This window comes from Lithobates pipiens, unplaced genomic scaffold, assembly GCF_037356315.1.
Source record: "Lithobates pipiens isolate NorthernLeopardFrog02 unplaced genomic scaffold, aLitPip1_a1.2 Scaffold_18, whole genome shotgun sequence".
Lineage (NCBI taxonomy): Eukaryota > Metazoa > Chordata > Amphibia > Anura > Ranidae > Lithobates > Lithobates pipiens.
In genome coordinates, this window is record NW_027507758.1 from 639,694,179 (window position 1) to 639,718,141 (window position 23,963).

Sequence of the window (23,963 nt, forward strand, 5' to 3'; positions counted from 1 at the left end):
CAGAGACAGACCTGTCATCTTCCTACTCAGCGGAGATCGCTCCAGCAATCCCCGCTGAGCAAGCGGATATCCACGGGGCGGATCAGCACTGATCCGGCCCGTGTGAAAGGGGCCTTAGTGTTTGTGAAATCTTACACCACAAAATGTACTCATCCAATGAGAGGTAATGACTCCATTTTTATTTTTCTCCTGCTATCAATGGCCGACACGGTACAACACTTCATCCATGTCTTTGGTGATCTCTGATCTCCTTATCAACTGTTTCTTACATGATGAAGATCAGCCATGGAGTATATCTGAGGTGTATATCAGGGTGTGCTTCTTCCCCACATGAGACCTGTGATGTCCAGCAACATTCATATAGAAGACATTTCCTGCACTCAAGGCACTAATACACCTCGAGGGTTGTGTGGGATCCCCGATGTACAGGAAGACAGGACTTCAGTGAGGAACAATTCCCTCACTCAGGACAGGGAAGTGGCTTCTCCTTGTGTGAGATCTCTGATGTTTGGAAAGACTGGATTTCTGTGTAAAACATTTCCCACACTCAGGACAAGAATATGGTTTCTCCCCCCTGTGTATTTTCTGATGTCTGTAAAGACTGGACTTGTCTGAAAAACATTTTCCGCACTCAGGGCAGGAATATGGCTTCTCCCCTGTGTGAGATCTCTGATGTGTGGAAAGATTGGCCTTCCGTGAAAAACATTTCCCACACTCAGGACAGGAATGCGGCTTCTCCCCTGTGTGAGATCTCTGGTGTGTGTAAAGATCACACTTCTGTGAAAAACTTTTCCAGCACTCAGTACAGTAATATGGCTTCTCCCCCGTGTGAGATCTCTGATGTGTGTAAAGAGTGGACTTCCTTGAAAAACATTTCCCGCACTCAGGACAGGAATACGGTTTCTTCTCCCCTGTGTGAGATCTCTGATGTGTGTAAAGACTGGATATCTGTGAAAAACATTTCCCGCACTCAGGACAGGAATACGGCTTCTTCCCCGTATGAGATCTTTGATGTCGGTAAAGATCGCACTTCTGTGAAAAACACTTCCCGCACTCAGAACAGGAATACGGCTTCTCTCCTGTGTGAAATTTTTTATGCCTATTAAGTTTGGATTTAGAATGGAAACACTTCCCGCACTCAAGACAGGAAAACCTCTTATCTGTTGGAAGGACGGCCCCGTTCCGCACAGCCTGAGGTTCCTCAAGATAAGAGGAATACGATGGTCCATCTACACTGTGTGGTGCCGGATGGACATTTGAGGTAGTCGGGTTTTCTCCTGGACTATACTGTGTGATGTCCTCATCTTCTACTTTACAGTCTGGAGACAAAGTGAGACAATCCTCTGAGGTTTTCTTCATCTCCCGTCCATCTACTAAAATAGAAATACAAAGATTATTACTAGACATCAGCTGATTGGTTCCCCTAAACCAGGACTCCGCCCACATCAGGCAGCTTTGTCTCTGAGGATCTTACAATTCCCCCCTCAAGGTAACTAATAAATGGGTCCTCTGATCTCCTACCAGATCATTTCTTTATTCATGGACCTTAGTCAGAGAGTGAGGAAACAATGAGAACTGTCTTTTATAGGAGTGACAGTGATGAGGGGATTATAGGACGAGTGTCCCCTCCCCCTCTATCACTCATTGCCATCTTCCCAACACAAGAAGTCCTGCACTTCCTTATTTAGTCCATGATTTAGTCATGAATAACAGCGGGGCTGAGCCCCACCAGAGGTCAGAGAGTGAGGATGGGGGGAGAACAATCAAGATGAAGACTGGACTGATCCCGAAGACCCCCATCATTGGGTTATTGACTCCTCCCTCATTATCACTTTCTGTTTAATGTTCCAAAGTCTGAGGATCTTATCACATTATTATCACCATGTAAAAGTCTGTCCTCCAATCAAATCATCAGATATAAAATGTCCAGCTGGTAGGAAATGGGTGTAACAAAAGAGAATACATATTATGTGTATATATAGCAGTTGGGGGAGGGGAGAGAGCAGAAGTCAGGACTATGTAATGTACAACATATTGTATAAGATACAACAGATAGGACTATATAGTATCAGAATGATGTAATGCACAACATAGAGTATATAGTGCAGGGGTCAGCAGTATGTAATCTACAATATAAATTATACAGTTCAGTGGAAGATGAAATGATTACATGAGACAAGTTGCAGAGGTCCTACACCGCTGCCTCCCATCTCCTGAGACTGCACTCAGTGACTTGGGTCTGAGACTATACAGACATATCCCTCCACCCGGCACAGCCAGCAGACAACAGAACAAGTAATCCTGGGGGGATTGTTCTGTCAGAGATCTTACTAGACTCGGGCATTGGTAAGGAGACCCAAATCACATACCCCAGGTGCCTAGGTCTAGTAACATCTATGGTGAAAATGAACATTTTGCCGCCAGCTTATCCCCAGAATCTCCATAAATCCAGTCTAGATACATAAATTGTGTCGGCAGCACAGAGAAGGAAGATTATCGGAGAGAAATCCAGGAATACAGGACAGGGAACACCGCTCAGGAAAGTGACCAGGGGATTACAGGCTGATATCACCCAGCCCCCGCCCTACTCTGGACCAATCAGTGAGCAGTATGGGTGGAGGAATGGATTTAGTGTTAATGACCCACCTGTGCTGATCTCTGTAGGAGTGTCCTCCTCTATAAATGTCCCCGTTATTCCATCCTCCTCCATAGACTGCTGATCATCCCTCACATACCTCTCTTCTTCTTCTGATTTCACCTCAAATTCTATATCGATTGGATCTCCACTCTAAATCAAGAAAATGAGAGAAAATATCATCTGTAAACTATAAGCATACAGAAAAAAATCCACACATCATCTCTACAAGTCTAGTCATGTTCTAGCTGCTCCGTTCCACCAACCTTGTAACAGTGGGGGATGGTGTGATCTTCCTGTGTGGAATCCCGGGAATACAGAGGATGGGGACATCTCTCTGGTGGGTTTCTGTAGCTGGATGACTCCACCATGGTGTCCTGGTACAGATCTTTGTGTTCTTTTAGAGACTCTGACTCCTCCATCACCCCATCCTCATCTTTTATCTCTTCTTTAACCTCAACTTTAGGATCTCTCAGGTTTCCACTCTGAATATATAATAAAAATGACATCAATGGTAACAATGCAGATAATGTACAGATCCTAATGATACTATCAGTGATTGTTCCTCATCTACCTGATGATGGTGGGGGATGGTGTGACCTTCCTGTGTGGAATCCCGGGAATACAGAGGACGGGGACATCTCTCTGGTGGGTTCCCATTACTGGATCCATCTGTAGGAAACACACACACTGACTGAATACATTGTTTATATGTGTTTATCAGATGATGGGGGATCTAGGTGGAGCCTCCGTACTGCTCTCTCCTTTACAATAAAGTCTCCTCTTACCCGGTGATGTGAGGGGCGGCTGATTGTCCATCATGACGTCCTTGTAGAGATCCTTGTGTCCTTCTAAATACTCCCACTCCTCCATGGAGAAATAGACAGTGACATCCTGACACCTTATAGGAACCTGACACACACAATGATACAGTCACCATCCAGACACATCCCTTGTCTGTTACTGGATAATGTCCCAGAATTCCCAGAATCCTCCTCACCTCTCCTGTCAGCAGCTCCATCATCTTCTTGGTGACTTCTAGAATCTTCTCCATGTTGTGTCTCTCAGGTTTTAGGAAGTCACATGGGGGCACTGTGATGGTCATATGATCACCTGACTTCACAAGAGGAAATCTCTGTATTGAGGAACCAATACGAATATCATGTTAGAATCCCAGAATCCTCCTCACCTCTCCGGTCAGGTCTGTGTTTTATTAATAGAGATAAGAGTGATGTCATGTGACCTCCCAGAATCCTCCTCACCTCTCTGGTCAGCAGGTAGATGATCTCCAGGGTGAGGTTTAGTATCTTCTCAGTCATGTGACTCCGGTCCTCCTCCATCCTCATTGGTGCCGTCATTTGATCTATACAGGTCTCCTTGTAGATAGATAACTTTGGGAACTGAAAGGATTATTTGGATGGTATTGGTCACACAATAATAGGATGTTGATATGGGGGGGGGGGGGGGGGTAATAGGTGGGTTTTTACCACTTTCCTGCCCAAACCAAATTTTCAGCTTTCAGTACGGGATATATCTGAAAATGTATCAATCCTGATGTACTGACTATAATTTCTTGAGGCCCTAAAATGCCAGGACAGTATAAATATTCCCCAAAATAACCCCCTTTTTGGAAAGTAGAGAGTTAAGTAAGAGGTATATGCTATGCCTCCAAAATATAGGGGTACCACGTGTGTGAGACTTTTTCACAGCCTAGATCAGTGATGGTGAACCTTGGCACCCCAGATGTTTTGGAACTACATTTCCCATGATGCTCCTGCACTCTGCAATGTAGCTGAGCATCATGGGAAATGTAGTTCCAAAACATCTGGGGTGCCAAGGTTTACCATCACTGGCCTAGATGCATAGAGGGACCCAAAATTCAAGGAGTACATTTGGGCTTTCAAGGAGCATAAATTAAACATCTAATTTCCTGGCTACCTATTACATTTTTGGAGGCCCTGGAGCACCAGGTCAGTGGAAACACCAACAAAATTACCCCGTTTTGGAAAGTAAACACTCCCAGATATTTTCTGAAAGGCATAGGGAGTTTTTTGAAAATTTTATTTTTGGCCACAAGGTTTTGGTTAATGCAGTAAAGAAAATTAACATTTATTTTTTCTTACACAAAGTTGTTAAATAATAAGATATTTATAACACACAGTATGGACATACTTAGAAGTACACCCCAAAACACATTCTGCCTGCTCCTACTACAACTACCATGACAGTTCCGAGTTGTTAAGGATGCGCGGACACGTGCACTTTAACAACCATGTTGTTAAGGATGCCAGCACCTGCCAGTTTCTTAACATCCAGTTAAAATAACACATTCCTTAAATATCCCATGCTTAGATCATTACTTAAAGGAGAAGTCCAGGTTGAGTTTGTTTGGCTGGGCTCTTCCTACAGGTCACAGGAGTGCAATTCGTTTTGCACTCTTGTGACCCGTTTACAGTGGAGAGCGGTCTGAAGTCTGCTCTCCGCTGACATCACCAAGATCAGTCCAAGCAGCACGCCATCCCGACTTCCGAAGTCTGGATCTGCCAGCTGCCTTGACTGCTGGCAGTCTTAGCAAGACGCTGAGATGACCGCTCTCCGACCCTCCACAGTTCAGCACTCCAATGAGCATGGAGGAGCAGAGCAGGAGAGCTTCCACTCGGGGAGGTGAGAGAACCGAGCCATCAGTGATGTTTGGTGGCTCAGTTCTCAGTGAAGAGGCGGCGGGGGACAGATGCAGCATCCACTTAGGTAAGTATGAATCTTAAAAAAAACAAAAAACATACTTCTCTTTTAATTACTGCATTCATTTATTTACTTCTGTGAATTAACTTTAATGCTGTTTTATGTGGCATTTCCCAAGCATTTTTGCCTTTTAACATAAATACAGCATAAAGGGAAAGTGAATTGACATTTTTAGCATCACATGTGGTATTTGGGAAAAATGTGTCAGATCTAAATACCGCATTTGATATGCTTTAGTGAATGGAGCCATTGTATCTTGTGTATCACAAAAATCAACCAATTGTGTAAAGGCCAATGTAAAGTAACGGTCACCTCTGTATGAGTGATCAGGGAATACGGCTTAGTATAGCATCACCTATAGCAGTCCCAGTAACTATAAGTCAAGCAACCCTGGACTATGTTTACATAGCTGCCCCCAGGAATGCCATGGTTACTGGCGTGGTGTCTTTCAGGAATGTAGTCAGTGGGATGTGCGGATGGGTCAGTTCAGCACACAGGCAGAGACACGGTTAGCAAGCAGACAAAGGATCAGTCCAGGCAGCAGGCAGAACTGTGGTCAATAAACAGGCTAGGGTAGGTACAGGTGGCAGGCAGGCAAAACTGCACTGGTGTGGAGGTGATCGGGACACAATAACTGGTGTGGAGGTGATCGGGGACACAGTAACTGGTGTGGTGGTGATCGGGGACACAGTAACTGGTGCGGTGGTGATCGGGAACACAGTAACTGGTGTGGAGGTGATCGGGGGGACACAATAACTGGTGTGGAGGGGATCGGGGACACAATAACTGCTGTGGAGGTGATTGGGGAGACACAATAACTGGTGTGCAGGTGATAGGGGACACAATAACTGGCGTGGAGGTGATCGGGGACACAATAACTGGTGTGGAGGTGATCGGAGACACAATAACTGGTGTGGAGGTGATCGGGGACACAATAACTGGTGTGGAGGTGATCAGGGACACAATAACTGGTGTGGAGGTGATCGGGGACACAATAACTGGTGTGGAGGTGATCGGGGGGACACAATAACTGGTGTGGAGGTGATCGGGGGACACAATAACTGGTGTGGAGGTTATTGGAGGACACAATAACTGGTGTGGAGGTTATTGGAGGACACAATAACTGGTGTGGAGGTGATCGGGGGACACAATAACTGGTGTGGAGGTGATCTGGGGACACAATAACTGGTGTGGAGGTGATCAGGGACACAATAACTGGTGTGGAGGTGATCGGGGGACACAATAACCGGTGTGGAGGTGATCGGGGGACACAATAACCGGTGTGGAGGTGATCGGGGGACACAATAACCGGTGTGGAGGTGATCAGGGAGACAATAACAAATATTACCAGGATTTAGCTTCAAAATGGAGAATGTTCCAGGCCCCATAAATGGGGAAATGTTCTGACCCTGAAGGGGTTAATCTACAAATAATAAATAATCGGGCAGTGTTTGCACTATGGGCAAAATATCTGAATCCACAACACGATCGTTCCAATAAAACTTTCTGATAACAAAGTATCCGACAACTCCTGGGGTTACCTGGCAGCACTTACTCAGAGCTACCCCCAGCTGTAGATGACTAAGTGTGCTGGGCTCTGTAGTTCCACAGAGTTTGTAGACCAATAGATGCCTCTGTAGCACTGACCCCCGAAGGGGCTGCTGATTTGATTTGGGCCTGCATTCTAGTAACAAAACCCCACTAACTTGCCTCAGTCCCCTTGACACAGCTGTGGTACAATACAATACAATACAGTACAATATAATATATCACAATATACCTGTATTGTCCTCTCAGGATCCACTGGCTCCACCTGCTGGGAGAAAACAATACTCCACACAACGAGGTACTTAACCAAAGTATAGTTTAATATATATATATATATATATATATATATATATATATACATACACAGTGGTGTGAAAAAGTGTTTGCCCCCTTCCTCATTTCCTGTTCCTTTGCATGTTTGTCACACTTAAGTGTTTCGGAACATCAAACCAATTTAAACAATAGTCAAGGACAACACAAGTAAACACAAAATGCAATTTGTAAATGAAGGTGTTTATTATTAAAGGTGAAAAAAAATCCAAACCATCATGGCCCTGTGTGAAAAAGTGATTGCCCCCTAAACCTAATAACTGGTTGGGCCACCCTTAGCAGCAACAACCGCAACCAAGCGTTTGCGATAACGTGCAATGAGGCTTTTACAGCGTCCTGGAGGAATTTTGGCCCACTCATCTTTGCAGAATTGTCCTAATTCAGTTACATTAGAGGGTTTTCGAGCATGAACGGCCTTTTTAAGGTCATACCACAACATCACAATAGGATTCAGGTCAGGACTTTGGCTAGGCCACTCCAAAGTCTTCATTTTGTTTTTCTTCAGCCATTCGGTGGTGGACTTGCTGGTGTGTAGGATCATTGTCCTGCTGCAGAACCCAAGTTCGTTACAGCTTGAGTACACGAACAGATGGTCGGACATTCTCCTTCAGGATCTCTTGGTAGACAGCAGAATTCATAGTTCCTTTTATCACGGCAAGTCTTCCAGGTCCTGAAGCAGCAAAACAGCCCCAGACCATCACACTACCACCACCATATTTTACTGTTGGTATAATGTTCTTTTTATGAAATGCAGTGTTCCTTCTACGCCAGATATACTTGGACACACACCTTCCAAAGAGTTCCACTTTTGTCTCATCGGTCCACAGAATGTTGTCCCAAAAGTCTTGGGGATCATCAAGATGTGTTGTGGAGAAATTGAGACGAGCTTTGATGTTTTTTTTGCTCAGCCGTGGTTTTCTCCTTGGAACTCTGCCATGCAGGCCATTTTTGCCCAGTCTTTTCCTGATGGTGGAGGCATGAACGCTGACCTTAACTGAGGCAAATGAGGCCTGCAGTTCCTTGGACGTTGTTGTGGGGTCTTTTGTGACCTCTTGGATGAGTCGTCGCTGCGCTCTTGGGGTAATTTTGGGAGGCCGGCCACTCCTGGGAAGGTTCACCACTGTTCCATGTCTTCGCCATTTGTGGATAATGGCTCTCACTGTGGTTCGCTGGATTCCCAAAGTTTTGGAAATGGCTTTATAACCCTTTCCAGACTGATAGATCTCAATTACTTTCTTTCTCAATTGTTCCTGAATTTCTTTGGGTCTCGGCATGATGTGTAGCTTTTAAGGATCTTCTGGTGGACCTTACTGTGTCAAGCAGCTCCTATTTAAGTGATGCCTTGATTGTGAACAGGTGTGGCAATAATCAGGCCTGGGTGTGGCTATAGAAATTGAACTCAGGTGTGGACAACCACAGTTATAGTATGTTTTAACAAGGGGGGCAATCACTTTTTCACGTAGGCCATGATGGTTTGGATTTTTTTTCACCTTTAATAATAAACACCTTCATTTACAAATTGCATTTTGTGTTTACTTGTGTTGTCCTTGACTATTGTTTAAATTGGTTTGATGTTCCGAAACACTTAAGTGTGACAAACATGCAAAGGAACAGGAAATGAGGAAGGGGGCAAACACTTTTTCACACCACTGTATATATATATATATATATATATATTTGTAGATAGGTGAATGTACTGTCACCCACCATAGAATGGCAGGACAATGAACTTTGATAAAACAGTTACAAACTAACTATATATATATATATATATATATATATATATATATATATATATATATATAGGAGCTCCCTCTACTTTTATAGCTATGCGTGAGATCTCACTTAAAGTACTCAGTCTTTATCTTCTGATCTTTGCTAGCAATGATAGCTCCTTATAAAATTTGTAATCCAAGGTTAAAACAGTTCCGCAAATATAATACAGTTCTTGAAGTGTGATAGTAAGTAGGACTTATGCCTGCCTAGCATCAGTTGCTATACTCCTCCACCGTGGGACTAAGTATCCCAGCAAGGCCTGTATATAAGTCTGACTAGGTGCAATGGTTTAGAAAACAGTGGGTCGCAACCCGCTCACCAACTGGATCGCAAACTTGGTATGGTGACTTTGGTCCAGTGGTTGCAGGTTGCTTCTGCGTCAGCCAGCTCCGTCTCTCCGTCTTGTTCCGACAGGTGGACCTGGTCTTCCGATGCTCAAACGAGTGTCTCTGGATCCTCTCAATCTGATCTCTGTGTCTCTGGCACTTCAGGTCACTCACACCACCGAGCAGGGTTGTGTGCCGCAAGGGCAGTAGGCCGCTTCCTCTGGGAGGCCTCAGCACAAGTCCTCACAGGCAGGCCATGCATTCCCAAGAGACCCAAAATGGCCGCTCAGGGTCCTTTTATCTCCTTCCCAGCATGCAGAGAGGGTGTCCATGGGTAGGTCACTCGGCATCCTGGGTAAAAGGGTCAACTCTCCAATGTAAATAACAGTCACTTCCTGTAAATAGTTCAATGCTTGAAAGCCAAATATCATTTAAGTTCACTTTCAGTATTTGGCCGCTAGATGGCGCCAAACACTAAGCTAAAGAACCGTCCATAGACTTTCATTATAATTGCTAATACACATCAGAAGACAAGGATACCAGCGCTGCACCTCTATAGCAGTAAATGGGGAATACCGCCAGGTTCCTGTCTGCAGATTCTCAGCTGGATGGTGGGACGTCTTTTTGATGAACTTGCCCGTCCCCCCCTCCGGGTTCATCATCTCATCCCTCCCAATAAACAGTCCTTTTCAGACTCCTCATAGTGTCTCTGGAGGGGCACTGATCATTCCCATGTAAAATCTTACAGAAATCTTCCCTAATCCCAACCTTTAATTATCATTAGGGATGAGCTCAGGCGTATTCGCATGGAACACGTGCAGAGCCCGCCAGGACGTCGGCGCTGCAATGATCACAGGCAGTGAGACGTTCCCCCAATCTCTGCAGCCGCACATCGGGCAATGACTCACTGCCTGTGATTAGCGCAGAGCAGGGCCGATTTCCTGGTGGGCTCTGCACGTGAAGCATGCGAATACGCCTGAGCTCATCCCTAATTATCATTTCATTCCCCCCACATACAATGTCTGGAACCGACATTTACTGACATCAATAACTCCCCTCATGGTACAGACCAGAAATTCCCTCATTGTAATGTATGGGGATATTCTACATTTCCACACTATATATGTGTGTATCATCATCTGCTGGAGATAAAAGACATCACAGTGACTATGGAGGAAGAGGACGGACATGACGGGGGTTACTGGGTGTAAAAAAAAAAATATATATCTTATTACCTCCTCTGCTGCCACTTCCAGCAACGTCTTCTCTCTGCTTCCTCCCAACTCACCTCTCACCTGGAACTTCCTTTCTGTACCTGACATCACTTCCTGTCTACCATAGAGACTTCCGGTTTGGATAGAAGTGAGATCACCACCATGTGGAGATCAGAGGAACTGCAGCCCAGACTGAGACACATCTGTTAGTGTGAACACGGCCTTGTGCTGTGTGTGTATGTACTGTATATCCTTATAGATGAGGTCATCTCCACTCCCACCAAGGGGGATAGAAATATATTACTGCTCGGGGGGGGGGGGGGGGACATTTTGGCCCCTTTGATTTTGCAGTAAAATTGATGTCAGATTTAGTCATATAGAACATCTGTTATATGGATATAAAGAGCCCCAGCCGAGAGTAAAGGGTGGAAATGGCTCCTGATCCCCAGATTTGGGCAATTATGTCACCAATATAAATAGAATAAAACCCGCGCTATATGTAATAACTCAAATACCTACAGAAATAACTTATACCGGACTGCTGCTGTAACAAAGGTAAGTGTTCCCTCTATCACCTAGAAGAGCATTATGTGTCACAGCGCTGTCCTATTGTGTGTGCACATAAATTATCACAAATACACTACAATATGTGGAGACATTCATATATAAAGTGCTAGGGGCTCAAATAATATTCTCTGCAGATCTACTGCTTACACTTTACACCTACTTCACTGATCTTATGCTGTTTATCAATAAATCAGAGCTCCGCTTCTTCATATACACTCAGGGCTCCACTTTCTTCATACACACTCAGGAGCTCCGCCTCTTCATACACACTCAGGAGCTCCGCCTCTTCATACACACTCAGAGCTCCACCTTCTTCATACATACCCAGAGCTCCGTCTCTTCATACACACTCAGAGCTCCACCTCTTCATACATACTCAGAGCTCCGCCCCTTCATACACACTCAGGGAGGAGAGAAAAGTGAAGGATATACATAGTTACATAGTTAGTCAGGTTGAAAAAAACGACACAAGTCTATCCAGCTCAACCATGAAAAAAAAAATTATAAATAAAAAAAATCATACAATCCCATATACCCAATTCTATACCCACAGTTGATCCAGAGGAAGGCAAAAAAAAAAAAACAGCAGAGCATGATCTTTGCTAAAGCAGGGGAAAAAATTCCTTCCTCATCCCCCAAGAGGCAATCGGATTTTCCCTGGATCAACTTTACCTATACCACCACCCCCTCCCTTTAGAATGTAATCTCTACGAGCCGGGCCCCCTGTACCTTTTGTATTGTACTGTAATTGTGTTGTTCCCCCTATACATTGTAAAGAGCTGCATAAACTGTTGGCGCTATATAAATTGTGAATAATAATAATAAATGTTAGTACCCCGTTATATCATGTACATTCAGGAAATAATCCAGGCCTTTCTTAAAGCAATCCACTGAGCTGACCAGAACCACCTCTGCATGGAGTCTATTCCACATTTTCACAGCTCTTACTGTGAAGAAAACTTTCTGTATTTGGAGATGAAATCTCTTTTCCTCTAGACGTAAAGAGTCTTGTCCTCTTTGTTGACTGTAAAGTGAATAACTCAACACCTAGTTCACTATATGGACCCCTTATATATTTGTACATGGTGATCATATCCCCCCTTAATCTCCTCTTATCAAGATAGAATAAATTCAGTTCCTCTAATCTTTCCTCATAGCTGAGTTCCTCCATGCCTCTTATCAGTTTGGTTGCCCTTCTCTGCACTTTCTCCAGTTCCCCGATATCCTTTTTGAGAACTGGTGCCCAAAACTGAACTGCATATTCCAGATGAGGTCTTACTAATGATTTGTACAGATGATGTCTCTCTCTCTGGAGTCCATACCTCTCTTATACAGGAAAGGACCTGGCTCGCTTTGAAAACTGCAGCTTGGCATTGCATGCTATTATTGAGCTTATGATCTACCAAAACTCCCAGATCCTTCTCCACTATGGATTCCCCCAGTTGTACTCCCCCTAGTATGTATGATGCATGCAGATTCTTAGCCCCTGAGTGCAGAACTTTACATTTATCAACATTAAACCTCATCTGCCCCATAGTTGCCCAATTAGACAGAGCATTGAGGTCGGCTTGTAAATTGGAGACATCCCGTAAGGACGTTATTCCACTGCATAGCTTGGTGTCATCTTCAAACACAGAAATGTTACTTTTGATCCCAGACCCAATATCATTTATAAAGATATTAAAAAGTAAGGGTCCCGAGGGGCGTGACCGGAAGTCGAGGCGAATGGACGCTTAAGCCAATCACTCTCCCACCAGCTCAGCTTCAGCGGCACCTTGAGGGACCATCCACCGCCATCTGATGGGCACATCGAGGGCTACCCGCTCTGCCTCCTCCAGGGGACCTTCCGCAGCCCCTCCAGGACCTGTGACGGGCCTCCGGGCCTTCTTTTCCCCGACGGATCTCCCGGCCGGAGGGCCTCCCAAGATGGCGCCGGCCGCAGAGATGTCCCGGGCCTCATCCCCGGCATCCAGCCTGCAGAACGGCCGCTCCACAGGCCCCGGGGAGGCCGGGACGCCACCCGGTTCCGGCGCTGCCGATCGGACCTCTGGAGGGGTGAGTGTATACCAGCTCCTGGCCCCGCCTCGAGCCGCCGGACTAGGCCTGAAGCCTGACGTGACGCCATCCGAGCCTAGCACCCGCAAGCCCGGTCCCCCGCAGGCATCGGGGCAGTGTGCAGCCACCAGGGGCCAGGGACTACACCGATGGGGCCAGAAGCCCCCCCCAAGCTCCGCAGCGGAATGGGACCCTGACAGAGGGTGTGGATGGGGGGAGGCAGGGGGCTGCATGGAGTCTGGACGGCGCCAGGAGCATCTGGATTGCGGCTCCCCTCCCCCCGACAGAAACGCAGTGCACGCTGACACTCCCCAGGCTGCTTAGAGCGGCGCCAGACCCCCTCCTCTCCGCCAGTTCAGTGGGGTCCCCCCATCCCTGGATGACACTGACTTTCCTGCCCTCCCCCCCCCCAGGGGAACCGGTGTCCCGGTCGTACACCAGGGGCATGGGGGAGTGGGGGGGCCCCGATTAAGCCCGGGGACCCGGTCGCCTCCATCCAAGGCCCAGAGGCTGGCCTCACCATGGGCTCTCAGCCCACAACGTCACCGCAGTGGCTCCCCGATCCCCACCGACTGTACCGCGGGACATAGGGAGGAAGAACAGAGCCGTCCAACTCCCCCGGCCCCTGTGCCTGCCTGGGAGTGGGTGTGGGATCTACACACCGAACCTGCCCCACCTATTTGGGTGAGCGGGTCCGGGAGTTTCGGACCTGCGCCGACCACCTCACCTGCAACCAGCCGGGGGCGACCCGGGAGGCCCATCCCCGCCGCCCATGCATCCGCAATGGCAACACTACCTGCAAGCATTTCCTACTAAAGAGGACTTTAAGCAATTGATAGAAGACGTCAAATCTACATGTAGAGCGGAAATACAAATGCTACATTCCGGGCTCAAGCACTTGGCGGACCGGGTGGAGATGGCCGAGGAGGAGATCCAAGAGACCAAAATAGCGATCCACAAGACCCAAACGCAGGGGGCATGCTCCTGAGGGACATGCAACGCCATGTGGAGGACTTGGATAACAGGGGGCGCAGACATAACACCAGAGGCGGACGGCCCGGAGGATCTACAATTTATCCTGCAGGAAATATTTAATGACCTCCTTGGGGAACCCCCTACCAAGTTTATTGAGATGGACAGAGCGCACCGGGCCTTGCGCCCCAAAAACGCAACCTCGAGCCCCAGGGATGTCATATGCAGACTCACTTTGTTCCACATTAAAGAGGACATAATGAGACAGGCCCGCCTGGCTCGGGTGGTGACCTTTCGGAACACACCAGTCCAACTCTTTCCAGATCTCTCCTGGCTTACGCTACAGAAACGTAGACTTCTCCAGCCGCTTCTCCGCACCTTGCAGGATGCTGCCATCCCTTACCGTTGGGGATTTCCATTCACCCTCACAGCTAAACATCAAGGCAAGACGGCGGTTTCCTGAAGACCTCCACGTCTTCTGTGAAGAATTGGGCGTTCGTCCTCCTCAGCTGCCGGATTGGGATCTAGTGGCTACCCAGCCCACTCCTCCGTCACTGTGGCAGAAGGTCCCCTCCCGACAACGCCCTCGAAACCGGGAAGCACCAAAAAAATCTGCCCGTCAAGGACATGGCTGAAGCATAGCGCAGTAACTATTTTTTTCATACTTTTTTCTCTTTTTTGATTCCGTTTGCCCAAGTGGCGAAAGGGAATAAGGCCCATTTTGTTTGTTGGTTGGCCTACGGACCGCTGTCTGGACAGTACGAACCTGCCCGCATGCACTGCCCCCTGAGTCCCCTTCCCGTCCCTCTAGGTGCCCTCTTATTGACATGTCACATTTAGGCTGGTACACATGGGAGACCCGAGAAAGTGGGTTTCCTTATGTTTTTGTGTCACCCCCTCCCCTCCCGGATGCATTGGCAATGTATCCGGGACCCTAGGAGATGTCTGGCGATTGGTATCGCGTTTGCATCTCCTCCGCTCCCTCCCGTTTCTAGCCGCCCACTCCACTTGCAGAGTCCGACGGGGGGAGCTGGACTCCCATGCGGCCGCCAGGCCCGGCCCTCGGGTTCGGGTTCTGGTGGCCCCCTGGGAATCCGACCAGACCTGAGCGACTTGCCTGTTCATGGTCTCATGTGGTTGTATGTTTTGTTGTATAATTGCCTGCTTAATATGTGTTCTTTTGTTTGCTGTTCTAACCTTCTCTTCTTTTCTCTTTCTCTATCTCTCTCCCCCCACTTCCCTTCCCTACCTTCCCACCGTGTTGGGGTCCGCAGACGTCGAGACGCATCCTGTCGGGTCCTTCCACTGGAACAAGCAAGCTCCTGGCTCCTGGCGGTCGTCCGGAGAGGCGGTGACCGGGTAAGAATTTGCTTACACTCCCCCCCCCCTGACATGACTGATGGCTAAAATTTTATCCTTAAATGTTCACGGCTTAAACTCAAACAAGAAACGGCATCTGGCACTGAGGGAATTCAGGCAGTCGGGTGCGGACATTGTCCTGGTTCAGGAGACACATTTCGATAAGGGGGGTTCTTTTGCTTTTGCCTCTAGATATTTCCCTCTCGCTTATCTATCCTCAGGGTCCCATAAGAGAGCGGGCGTGGCCATCCTGATCCGTCATGGAGCCCCATTTACCTACCTTGATCATTACAGTGACCCCGGGGGAGGATTCCTGATACTTAAAGGCACATGGAGGTCCCAACCGATCACCCTGTGTACCCTATATGCCCCGAAGACTCGTCAACACAGTTTTCTCTCTAAACTCTTGCTACGACTATTTAAATCGGACCGCAGTTACCTAGTGGTGGGGGGTGACTTTAACCTGGCCCATTCAGCTACTGCGGACCGACTGGCGGCGTTGCCCCGGCCGCCCTCGGCTAAAGCACTTAGAGACTCCGAACTTTTTCGCCAAATGACCCGGCGATATGCTCTCTTCGACGCCTGGCGTGCCCTCCACCCGGTAGATCGGCAGTATACTTATTAATCGCCCCCCCCCCACCAGTTGCACTCCCGCATAGATTACTTTTTCACCAACAATGTTACATTGAGGATGGTCTGGAGTGCCCATGTCCTGCCAATTTCATGGTCGGATCACACCCCGATACTACTAACGCTGGACCTCGGTGCCCCGGTGGTTAGGCCCTATAATTGGAAGCTGAACACTTTCCTCTTGCAACATCTTCCCTCCCAGGCAGAATTAGTCTCGACCTTGAAATATTACTTTGCTGAAAATGCAACCCCTGATGTTACCCTCCCCACGTTGTGGGAGGCCCACAAAGCGGTCATCCGCGGTAAGTGCATGGCCCTTTCTTCAGCATTGAAGAAAGACGTCGAGGCCACTAAACTGCGAACGGAAGGGGAGCTCGGGCAATTGGAACGGGACATGCAAGCCTCCCCCTCATTTCGCACCCTCCGAAAGATAACGAAGCTCCGCATGGTGCTTAGGGATCTGGCGCTTCGCCGGGTGGAAAAGACCCTCTTGAGGATTAGGCAGACGTTTTACGACAGGGGCAACAAAGCGCACTCTCTTTTAGCGAGGAAACTTAGAGATAAAAACCTCCTGTCCACCCCGCATCAGATTAAAACTATGGCTAATACTGTGGTCTCCCACCCTAGGGAGGTCGTAGACACGTTTGCGAGCTTCTATGAGGAGCTGTACAACAGTCGCGACATCCCTAGTGACCCCTTGCCGGCGGAGCTCTCCCAACGTATGCAACAATATCTGACGGACAGCGGGATCCCCTGCATCCGAGCCCAGAACCTAGCCTCCTTGAATAAGCCCATTACAGAGGAGGAGATAGAATTAACCATCAAGTCGTTACCGGCTCTTAAATCTCTCTGCCCGGATGGCCTGCCCTATGAATACTATAAATCGTTCCTACCCCTATTGCTCCCATACATGTGCAGATTGTTTAATGCGTTCCTGCAGACTACCCCGGTCCCCCCTGATATGCAACGCTCCTTTCTCACTCTGATACCCAAACCGGATAAGGACCCCATCCTCTGTGCCAACTACAGGCCTATTGCGCTCTTGAACGCAGACCTGAAAATTTTTACAAAACTCCTATCCTTGCGGCTTAACATGGTCCTCCCTTCCCTCGTACATAAAGATCAAGTGGGATTTGTCCCCCTCCGTCAGGCTGATGATAACACCAGGAAGGTTATAGATTTGGTCGACGTGGCGAATAGGGGGGGCATCCCATCTCTGCTTCTGAGCCTGGATGCGGAAAAAGCTTTTGATAGACTGAGGTGGCCCTTCCTGTTCACCACGCTGACTCACATGGGGATGAGGGGACCGTTCCTGCAGGTTATACGGCACCTCTACTCCAATCCGGCCTCTCAAGTTAAGACCCCCTTTGCTACTTCTTCGACCTTCTCTGTTTCTAATGGCACACGCCAGGGATGCCCCCTATCGCCCTTGTTGTTTGCCCTTTGCGTAGAACCCCTGGCGGCGTCCATTAGGCGGAACCTGGGATATCAGGGGCATCCCGGTCAGGGATAGGGAGTTCAAGGTCTCACTGTTCGCGGACGATGTGATCCTTACCCTGACCCAGCCTAGGATCTCCCTGCCCAATTTACACAAGGAGCTCGATCGCTACAGCGCCCTATCGGGTTATAAAATTAACGCCTCAAAATCAGAAGCCCTCCCGGTAAACATTCCCCCCCTGGAGGTAGATCATCTCCGATCCACTTTCCCATATCATTGGAAAACCTCCTCCTTGAAATATCTGGGGATACATATTACCCCGACATTTACTTCCCTATACCAGGCAAACTTCCCGCCCTTGTATGGCACTATCAGGCAGCTACTTTCCCGGTGGCGGAAGCACCAGATTTCCCTCTTTGGTAGGATAGCGTCGGTAAAAATGACGATCCTTCCGAAACTCCTTTACCTTTTCCAGACCCTTCCTATCCCCATACCTTACCACCATCTAAAAAAATTGCAAGCGGACCTGCTCAATTTCGCGTGGAACTACAAACGCCATAGAATACCTCACTCTGTTATGATGGCCTCCCGCTCAGACGGGGGTCTGGCGTTTCCGGACCTCATTAAGTACTATCAGGCAGCCCAGCTCCGAGCAGTGACCTCCTGGTTCACCCAGCGGTCATATAATAGATGGACGGAAATCGAGAAACTTTGGCTGGCCCCGGCTCACCCTAATAGTATGCTCTGGAGCGTGGCAGCTTTGATCCCTCGGGCCCAACTACTGGGAACTATGTCACACCTGCAGGGCCTATGGCGTAAGCTCTCTAAGGTCTATGAGTTATCCTCGGATAAGTTGCTCCTGACGTCCTTTTTATATCATCCTAAGGTGCCAGATAGCCTGACATACCCGATGTCGCATCCGTGGTCATCCCGGAATCTTTTCCACCTGGGAACCCTGGTGGACCATAGGTCGCGGAGACTGCTGTCATACGCCGACCTTCAATCTAAATTTGACCTCCCACTACAGAGTTTTTACAGTTATTTACAGATACGACACTATGCCCAGACCATATCCTCTGACCTGCGTTTTTCACCGCCCTCCGCTTTTGAGACTGTAATCCTAGCGGGCATAGCCCAAAGGGGATTGATATCTGCCATTTATAAAATAATCAACGCTCCCCCTAAAGCTTTGAAAGGCAAGCATACCTACATGCTCAAGTGGGAGGAGGCATTGGGCGGGGAGATTACGGAGGAGCAGTGGCAGCTGATATGGTCCCAGGCCTCTAAAAGCTCCATGTGCACGCTCTACAGGGAGAATGCGTATAAAATTTTATTTTTTTGGTACATGACCCCAGACGTTCTACACGCCATCTACCCCACCTCCTCCGACAGATGCTGGAGATGCATGGCCCACAGGGGTACACTGTTCCACATCTTCTGGCAATGCCCCCTCGTAGTTCCCTTTTGGGAAGAGGTCCAGCGCCTCTTGACTACTATCCTAGATCAGCAGGTGGCACTGGACCCCAAGACTTTCTTGTTGGGCATCCCCTTTCCTAAATTGACGAAGTCCCAAAAGAAACTGTCAAGACATATCTTGACAGCGGCGAGGTGTCTAATTGCCCTAAATTGGAAAAAAGTACAGCCCCCCACCCTCGGCGCGCTCCATACTAGAATTAGGGATGTGGAATTGATGGAGAGGATGACCGCCAGGATACAGGACCGGATTGAGGCTCATGATGTGGTCTGGAGCCCATGGAATCTTCGGGAGGACCGGATTTGATTTGATGCGGAGACCACACACGGTGCTTACCCCCCTCTTCCTTCCCCCACCCCCCCTCTCATCCTTTGTCCCTCTTCTATTTCTTAAAAGTTCTCTCTCCTTTCTCTTATCCCTTCAATCTTCTATTCTGTCGCTTTTGCTCTCCCCTCTCTTTTCTTTTTCGCTTCACTTCTCTCTCCTTTTCTTGTTCTTCTTGATTCTCCAATCTCCTTTGTTCTTGTTTCCATGTGCCCTATGGTTCCTTTAGAAAGATGCCTTGATGACAATGACTGGTGTGAGCAGTTAGAAGTACTTGTAGATATCAGTATCTAGCTATTGGGCTATCTCGCTGGACAATATGAAGGTTGGCGCTATATATCTATATTCAGTGCTGGCCCGGTTGATCGCGGAGGAGTCTTTTTGGCCTGGTCTATACCTGTTCCAGAGGGCTCCCTGTGGGTCAACGGGCGGAAGGCCCCTAATGTTTGCCCATTTTCTTTCTTGTGGAACTGATGTGATGTAATACAGCATGATGTGTAATGCATTTGTCACGTACCTAGTAGGCGAGCCCGGAATGCAGGGAGCGGCCCCTCGTATCCCCTGGCTAAAGAACCCCTGGAGGTGGTAACAGGGATTCAAAAGTTCAGAGGGCACAAGTGCCTGGCAGGTGGAGGCAGGTCCGGATAGTCAGCAGAACACCGACAGCAAGTAGATAGGGCTGATGGCAATCGGCTGGTGTAGCCAGGCACAAGTGGGTAGACTGGCAGGCAGACGATCGTCAGCGGAGACAGCAGTCACAGGAAATCCGAACGGGTTGGCAGGAACAGCGGAGTCGGGTACAGGCCGGGTCAGCAGCAAGCGGTCAACACAGTACAAGAGGATGAGGCAGAGACGTGGTCAGACAAGCAAGAAGTCGTAGGCAGGCAGAAACGGATCGAGGTCAAGAACAAGCCGGGTAACAGGAATCTAGGCAACGGGTACAGGTACTGAATAGCAGGATCTCCGAACACGCTGTAGACTGGACAGCAAGAAGGGAATGGAGCAAGGACCTTAAGAAGCCTTTAGGGCGCCAAAACGGTCGCACGACGAGTCAGCGTGCCCCCGCGAGTGGCCGCGTGCCCGTTCGTGACCCCGCGTGCACGCGTGCGCTCGTTCATGCCGACGCAAGTGCGTCAGTTCGCTTTAACGCGCGTCAAAGGGGAACGACGGGTTCTCGACAACAGGCTTCTGCGGGTAATTCTCCCGTGTGCGACCGGGACGCCAGGACGATCGTGACATTGCCCCCCCCAAGGGGCAGCCTCCGGATGCCCAACTGAGCCATCTTACTCGGGTGGGAGTTCTTAAAGGCACGGATGAGTCTCTTAGCGTGGATGTTGGATTCTGGCTCCCAGGAGTTCTCCTCAGGTCCGTACCCCTTCCACTTGACCAAAAATTGAATCTGGTTCCGTCTCTTCCTGCAGTCCAGTATGGATTCAATCTTGAATTCAATTTCCCCATTGACCATCACGGGTTCTGGAGGACTGGTAATTCTGTCAGCGAAAGGATCCGGGACTGCGGGCTTGAGTAGTGACGCGTGAAAGACTGGATGGATCCGGAAGGATTCAGGAAGCTTGAGCTCAAATGCCACATTATTTAATTTCCTCTTGATCGGGAAGGGACCCACAAATTTCGGGCCCAACTTCTTGGAGGGGCAAGACAGTCTAAGGTTCAAGGTGGACAACCAGACCTGATCCCCAACCTTGAGATCCAGCTCCCCCCTTCTCTTTCTGTCGAAAACTTCTTTGTTGTACTCTTGTGACTTGGTCAGGGTTTCTTGCAGAAGTTTGTTATTTACTTCAAAGAAGTTAAGACTCTCCTGTACCGCTGGTACCGAACACTCGGGGAGATTGCCAGACAAGAATAGTGGATGGAAGCCAAAGTTCGCATAGAAAGGGGACTGCTTGGTGGCAGAGTGGACTGTGTTGTTGTAGGCGAATTCAGCCATAGGCAGAAGAGAGGCCCAGTCGTCTTGGGAGAAGGACGAGAAACAACGAAGGTACTGCTCCAGCGTCTGGTTCGTCCTCTCGGTCTGGCCGTTGGTCTGCGGGTGGTAGGCTGAGGACAGACAAAGATCGATTTTCAGGGCTCCGCAGAGCGCTCTCCAGAATCTTGAGGTGAACTGCACCCCCCTATCAGATGTGATGTTGGCGGGGATGCCATGGAGTCTTACAATCTCCTTAACGAAGGTGTTGGCTGTCTCTGTGGCTGAGGGGGTGCCCTTCATGGGCAGGAAGTGGGCCATCTTGGTGAGCCTATCGACTATGACGAAAATCGTTGAATAGTTCTCCGAAGGAGGAAGTTCAACGATGAAATCCATGGAGATCATCCTCCATGGTCTATCAGGAACAGGCAGTGGCTTCAGAAGACCCCAGGCTCTTGACTTGTTGCCCTTGCTCCGAATACAGGTGACACAAGCCTCCACATACCTCTTGCAGTCGTCCTTCATTCGTGGCCACCAGAATGTGCGTCGGAGTAACTCCAAAGTCTTGAATACCCCAAAGTGGCCGGCCAATGGGTGGTCGTGACAGGAGGCCAGAACCAGAGTCCGAACTTCCTGGGGAACAAAAATCTTGTCCTCATGCCACAGAAGATCATTACTGGATGATAACGGGATACCGGATGGAGGTGTTGTGCCTATGGAAGCCTGCTTAACTTGAGACACCACATCCCCCTGGAGCAGAAGAAAGTTCCCCGTAGAAAGGATGGTATCTGTGGGTGGCAGACTCTCCGGTTGACTGTACATGCGGGATAGGGCGTCTGGCTTGGTATTCTTGGATCCGGGACGGTATGTGATATGAAATGAAAACCTGGAGAAGAAGAGTGCTCACCTGGCCTGACGGGGCTTCAATCTCTTTGCTGTCTTGAGGTACTCCAAGTTTTTATGGTCAGTATAAACCAGGATCGGATGGGTGGCTCCCTCCAGCAGATAGCGCCACTCCTCGAGTGCAGATTTTATTGCCAGTAACTCACGATCTCCGATGTCGTAGTTCTTCTCTGCCTCCGACAATTTGCGGGAAAAGAAGGCAACCGGGTGGAGTAAGGACTTGGGCCCCTGCCTCTGGGAAAGTATCGCTCCGACTGCTATTTCCGAAGCATCAACTTCGAGGATATATGGTAGAGCGGGATCGGGATGTTTCAGGACAGAGGCCGATACAAACAAATCCTTCAGGATCTTGAAGGCCTCTTGTGCTTCAGGGGTCCAACGAAACTTCTGACCCTGTTTGGTCAATCCGGTAATGGGAGAGATAATAGAAGAGAATCCCTTAATAAACTTGCGGTAAAAGTTAGCGAACCCAACAAATCGCTGAACTCCCTTTTTATCGGAAGGGGCAGGCCAGTCCTGAATTGCGGAGATCTTCTGGGGATCCATCTCAATCCCTCTTACAGAGATGACCAGGCCGAGAAACTGGATGCTCTGCTGTTCGAAGACACATTTCTCGGGTTTAGCGTACAAGCCGTGAAGACGGAGACGAGTCAGGACCTTCTTGACGTGTTCTCGGTGGTCGGCTAAAGTGTGGGAAAAAATTAGGATGTCATCAAGGTAAATAATTACAAATAGGTCAAGGTAATCTCTAAAAATGTCATTGACAAAATGCTGAAATGTGGCTGGGGCATTACACAACCCGAACGGCATCACCAAATATTCGAAGTGCCCAAAGCGGGTACGGAAGGCAGTCTTCCACTCGTCACCCCTCCTAATACGGACAAGGTTGTAGGCACCCCGAAGATCCAGCTTGGAGAATAACTTAGCAGAACTTAGTCTCTGAAAAAGTTCAGGTACTAATGGCAGGGGGTAACGATTCTTAATGGTGATTTTGTTCAAAGCCCGATAGTCCACACATGGACGTAAGGAGTGGTCTTTCTTTTCCACAAAGAAAATCCCAGCGCCAGCCGGGGAGGTAGAGGGTCGGATAAATCCCTTTTCAAGGTTATCATCCAAGTAGGACCTCAGGGTACTCAGTTCAGACTCAGATAGAGGGAAGATTCTTCCGAAGGGGATCTCTGCCCCCGGGAGTAGTTCAATAGGGCAGTCATATGGCCTATGGGGTGGTAGAGTCTCGGCCCCCTTTTTACTGAAAACATCTAGAAAGTCATGATAATCCTTGGGCACAGCTTGCCGGGTTTCATCGTCTGCTTCCAAACAGAGGAGGGCCGAAGAGTCCCCGTTAACTGCTGGGCAACAATGCTGGAGACAGTAGACCGAAGGGAACTCAATCATTCCAGTGGCCCAATCGATGCGTGGGTTGTGTGCTTTCAACCAAGGCATGCCTAGAATGATGGGGAACAGAGGAGACTTAATGACATCTAGACATAGGAATTCTTGGTGAGTCCCGGCGTTGACAGCAGATAAGGGACTAGTCTCCTGAGTCACTGGTCCTGATTCCAAAGTAGACCCATCGGCCAGGTATACCGAGAGCCCCTTCTCTCTCGGTCTAAGGGGAATCTTGTTCTTCAGGGCGAAGGACGAGTCTACAAAGCCACTGCACGCCCCGGAATCAATAACTGCGTGGGTTGGGATAGTCCTTCCTGGAAGCTGCAAAAGAACAGGAACAGCCAGGTGAGAGGTATTATC

The 23,963-nt window shown here is 48.7% G+C and overlaps 2 protein-coding genes across 2 annotated transcripts in view; both read right to left on the reverse strand.

Moving 5' to 3' along the window:
• LOC143986899 (uncharacterized) overlaps positions 1-23,963 on the reverse strand; it is a 549,767-nt gene that overhangs the window by 89,210 nt on the left and 436,594 nt on the right. Inside the window, 1 exon segment of the mRNA XM_077485306.1 lies at positions 454-1,025. Within this exon segment, the coding sequence (XP_077341432.1) occupies positions 454-1,025 (572 nt within the window).
• LOC143989891 (gastrula zinc finger protein XlCGF66.1-like) lies at positions 3,352-10,640 on the reverse strand. Its single transcript, XM_077490172.1, has 4 exons — positions 10,593-10,640; positions 3,898-4,035; positions 3,636-3,770; positions 3,352-3,547 (listed from the first exon to the last, which is right to left on the reverse strand). The coding sequence occupies exons 2-4, from the start codon at positions 3,991-3,993 to the stop codon at positions 3,356-3,358; spliced, it is 423 nt and encodes a 140-aa protein (XP_077346298.1). The 5' UTR covers positions 3,994-4,035; positions 10,593-10,640; the 3' UTR covers positions 3,352-3,355.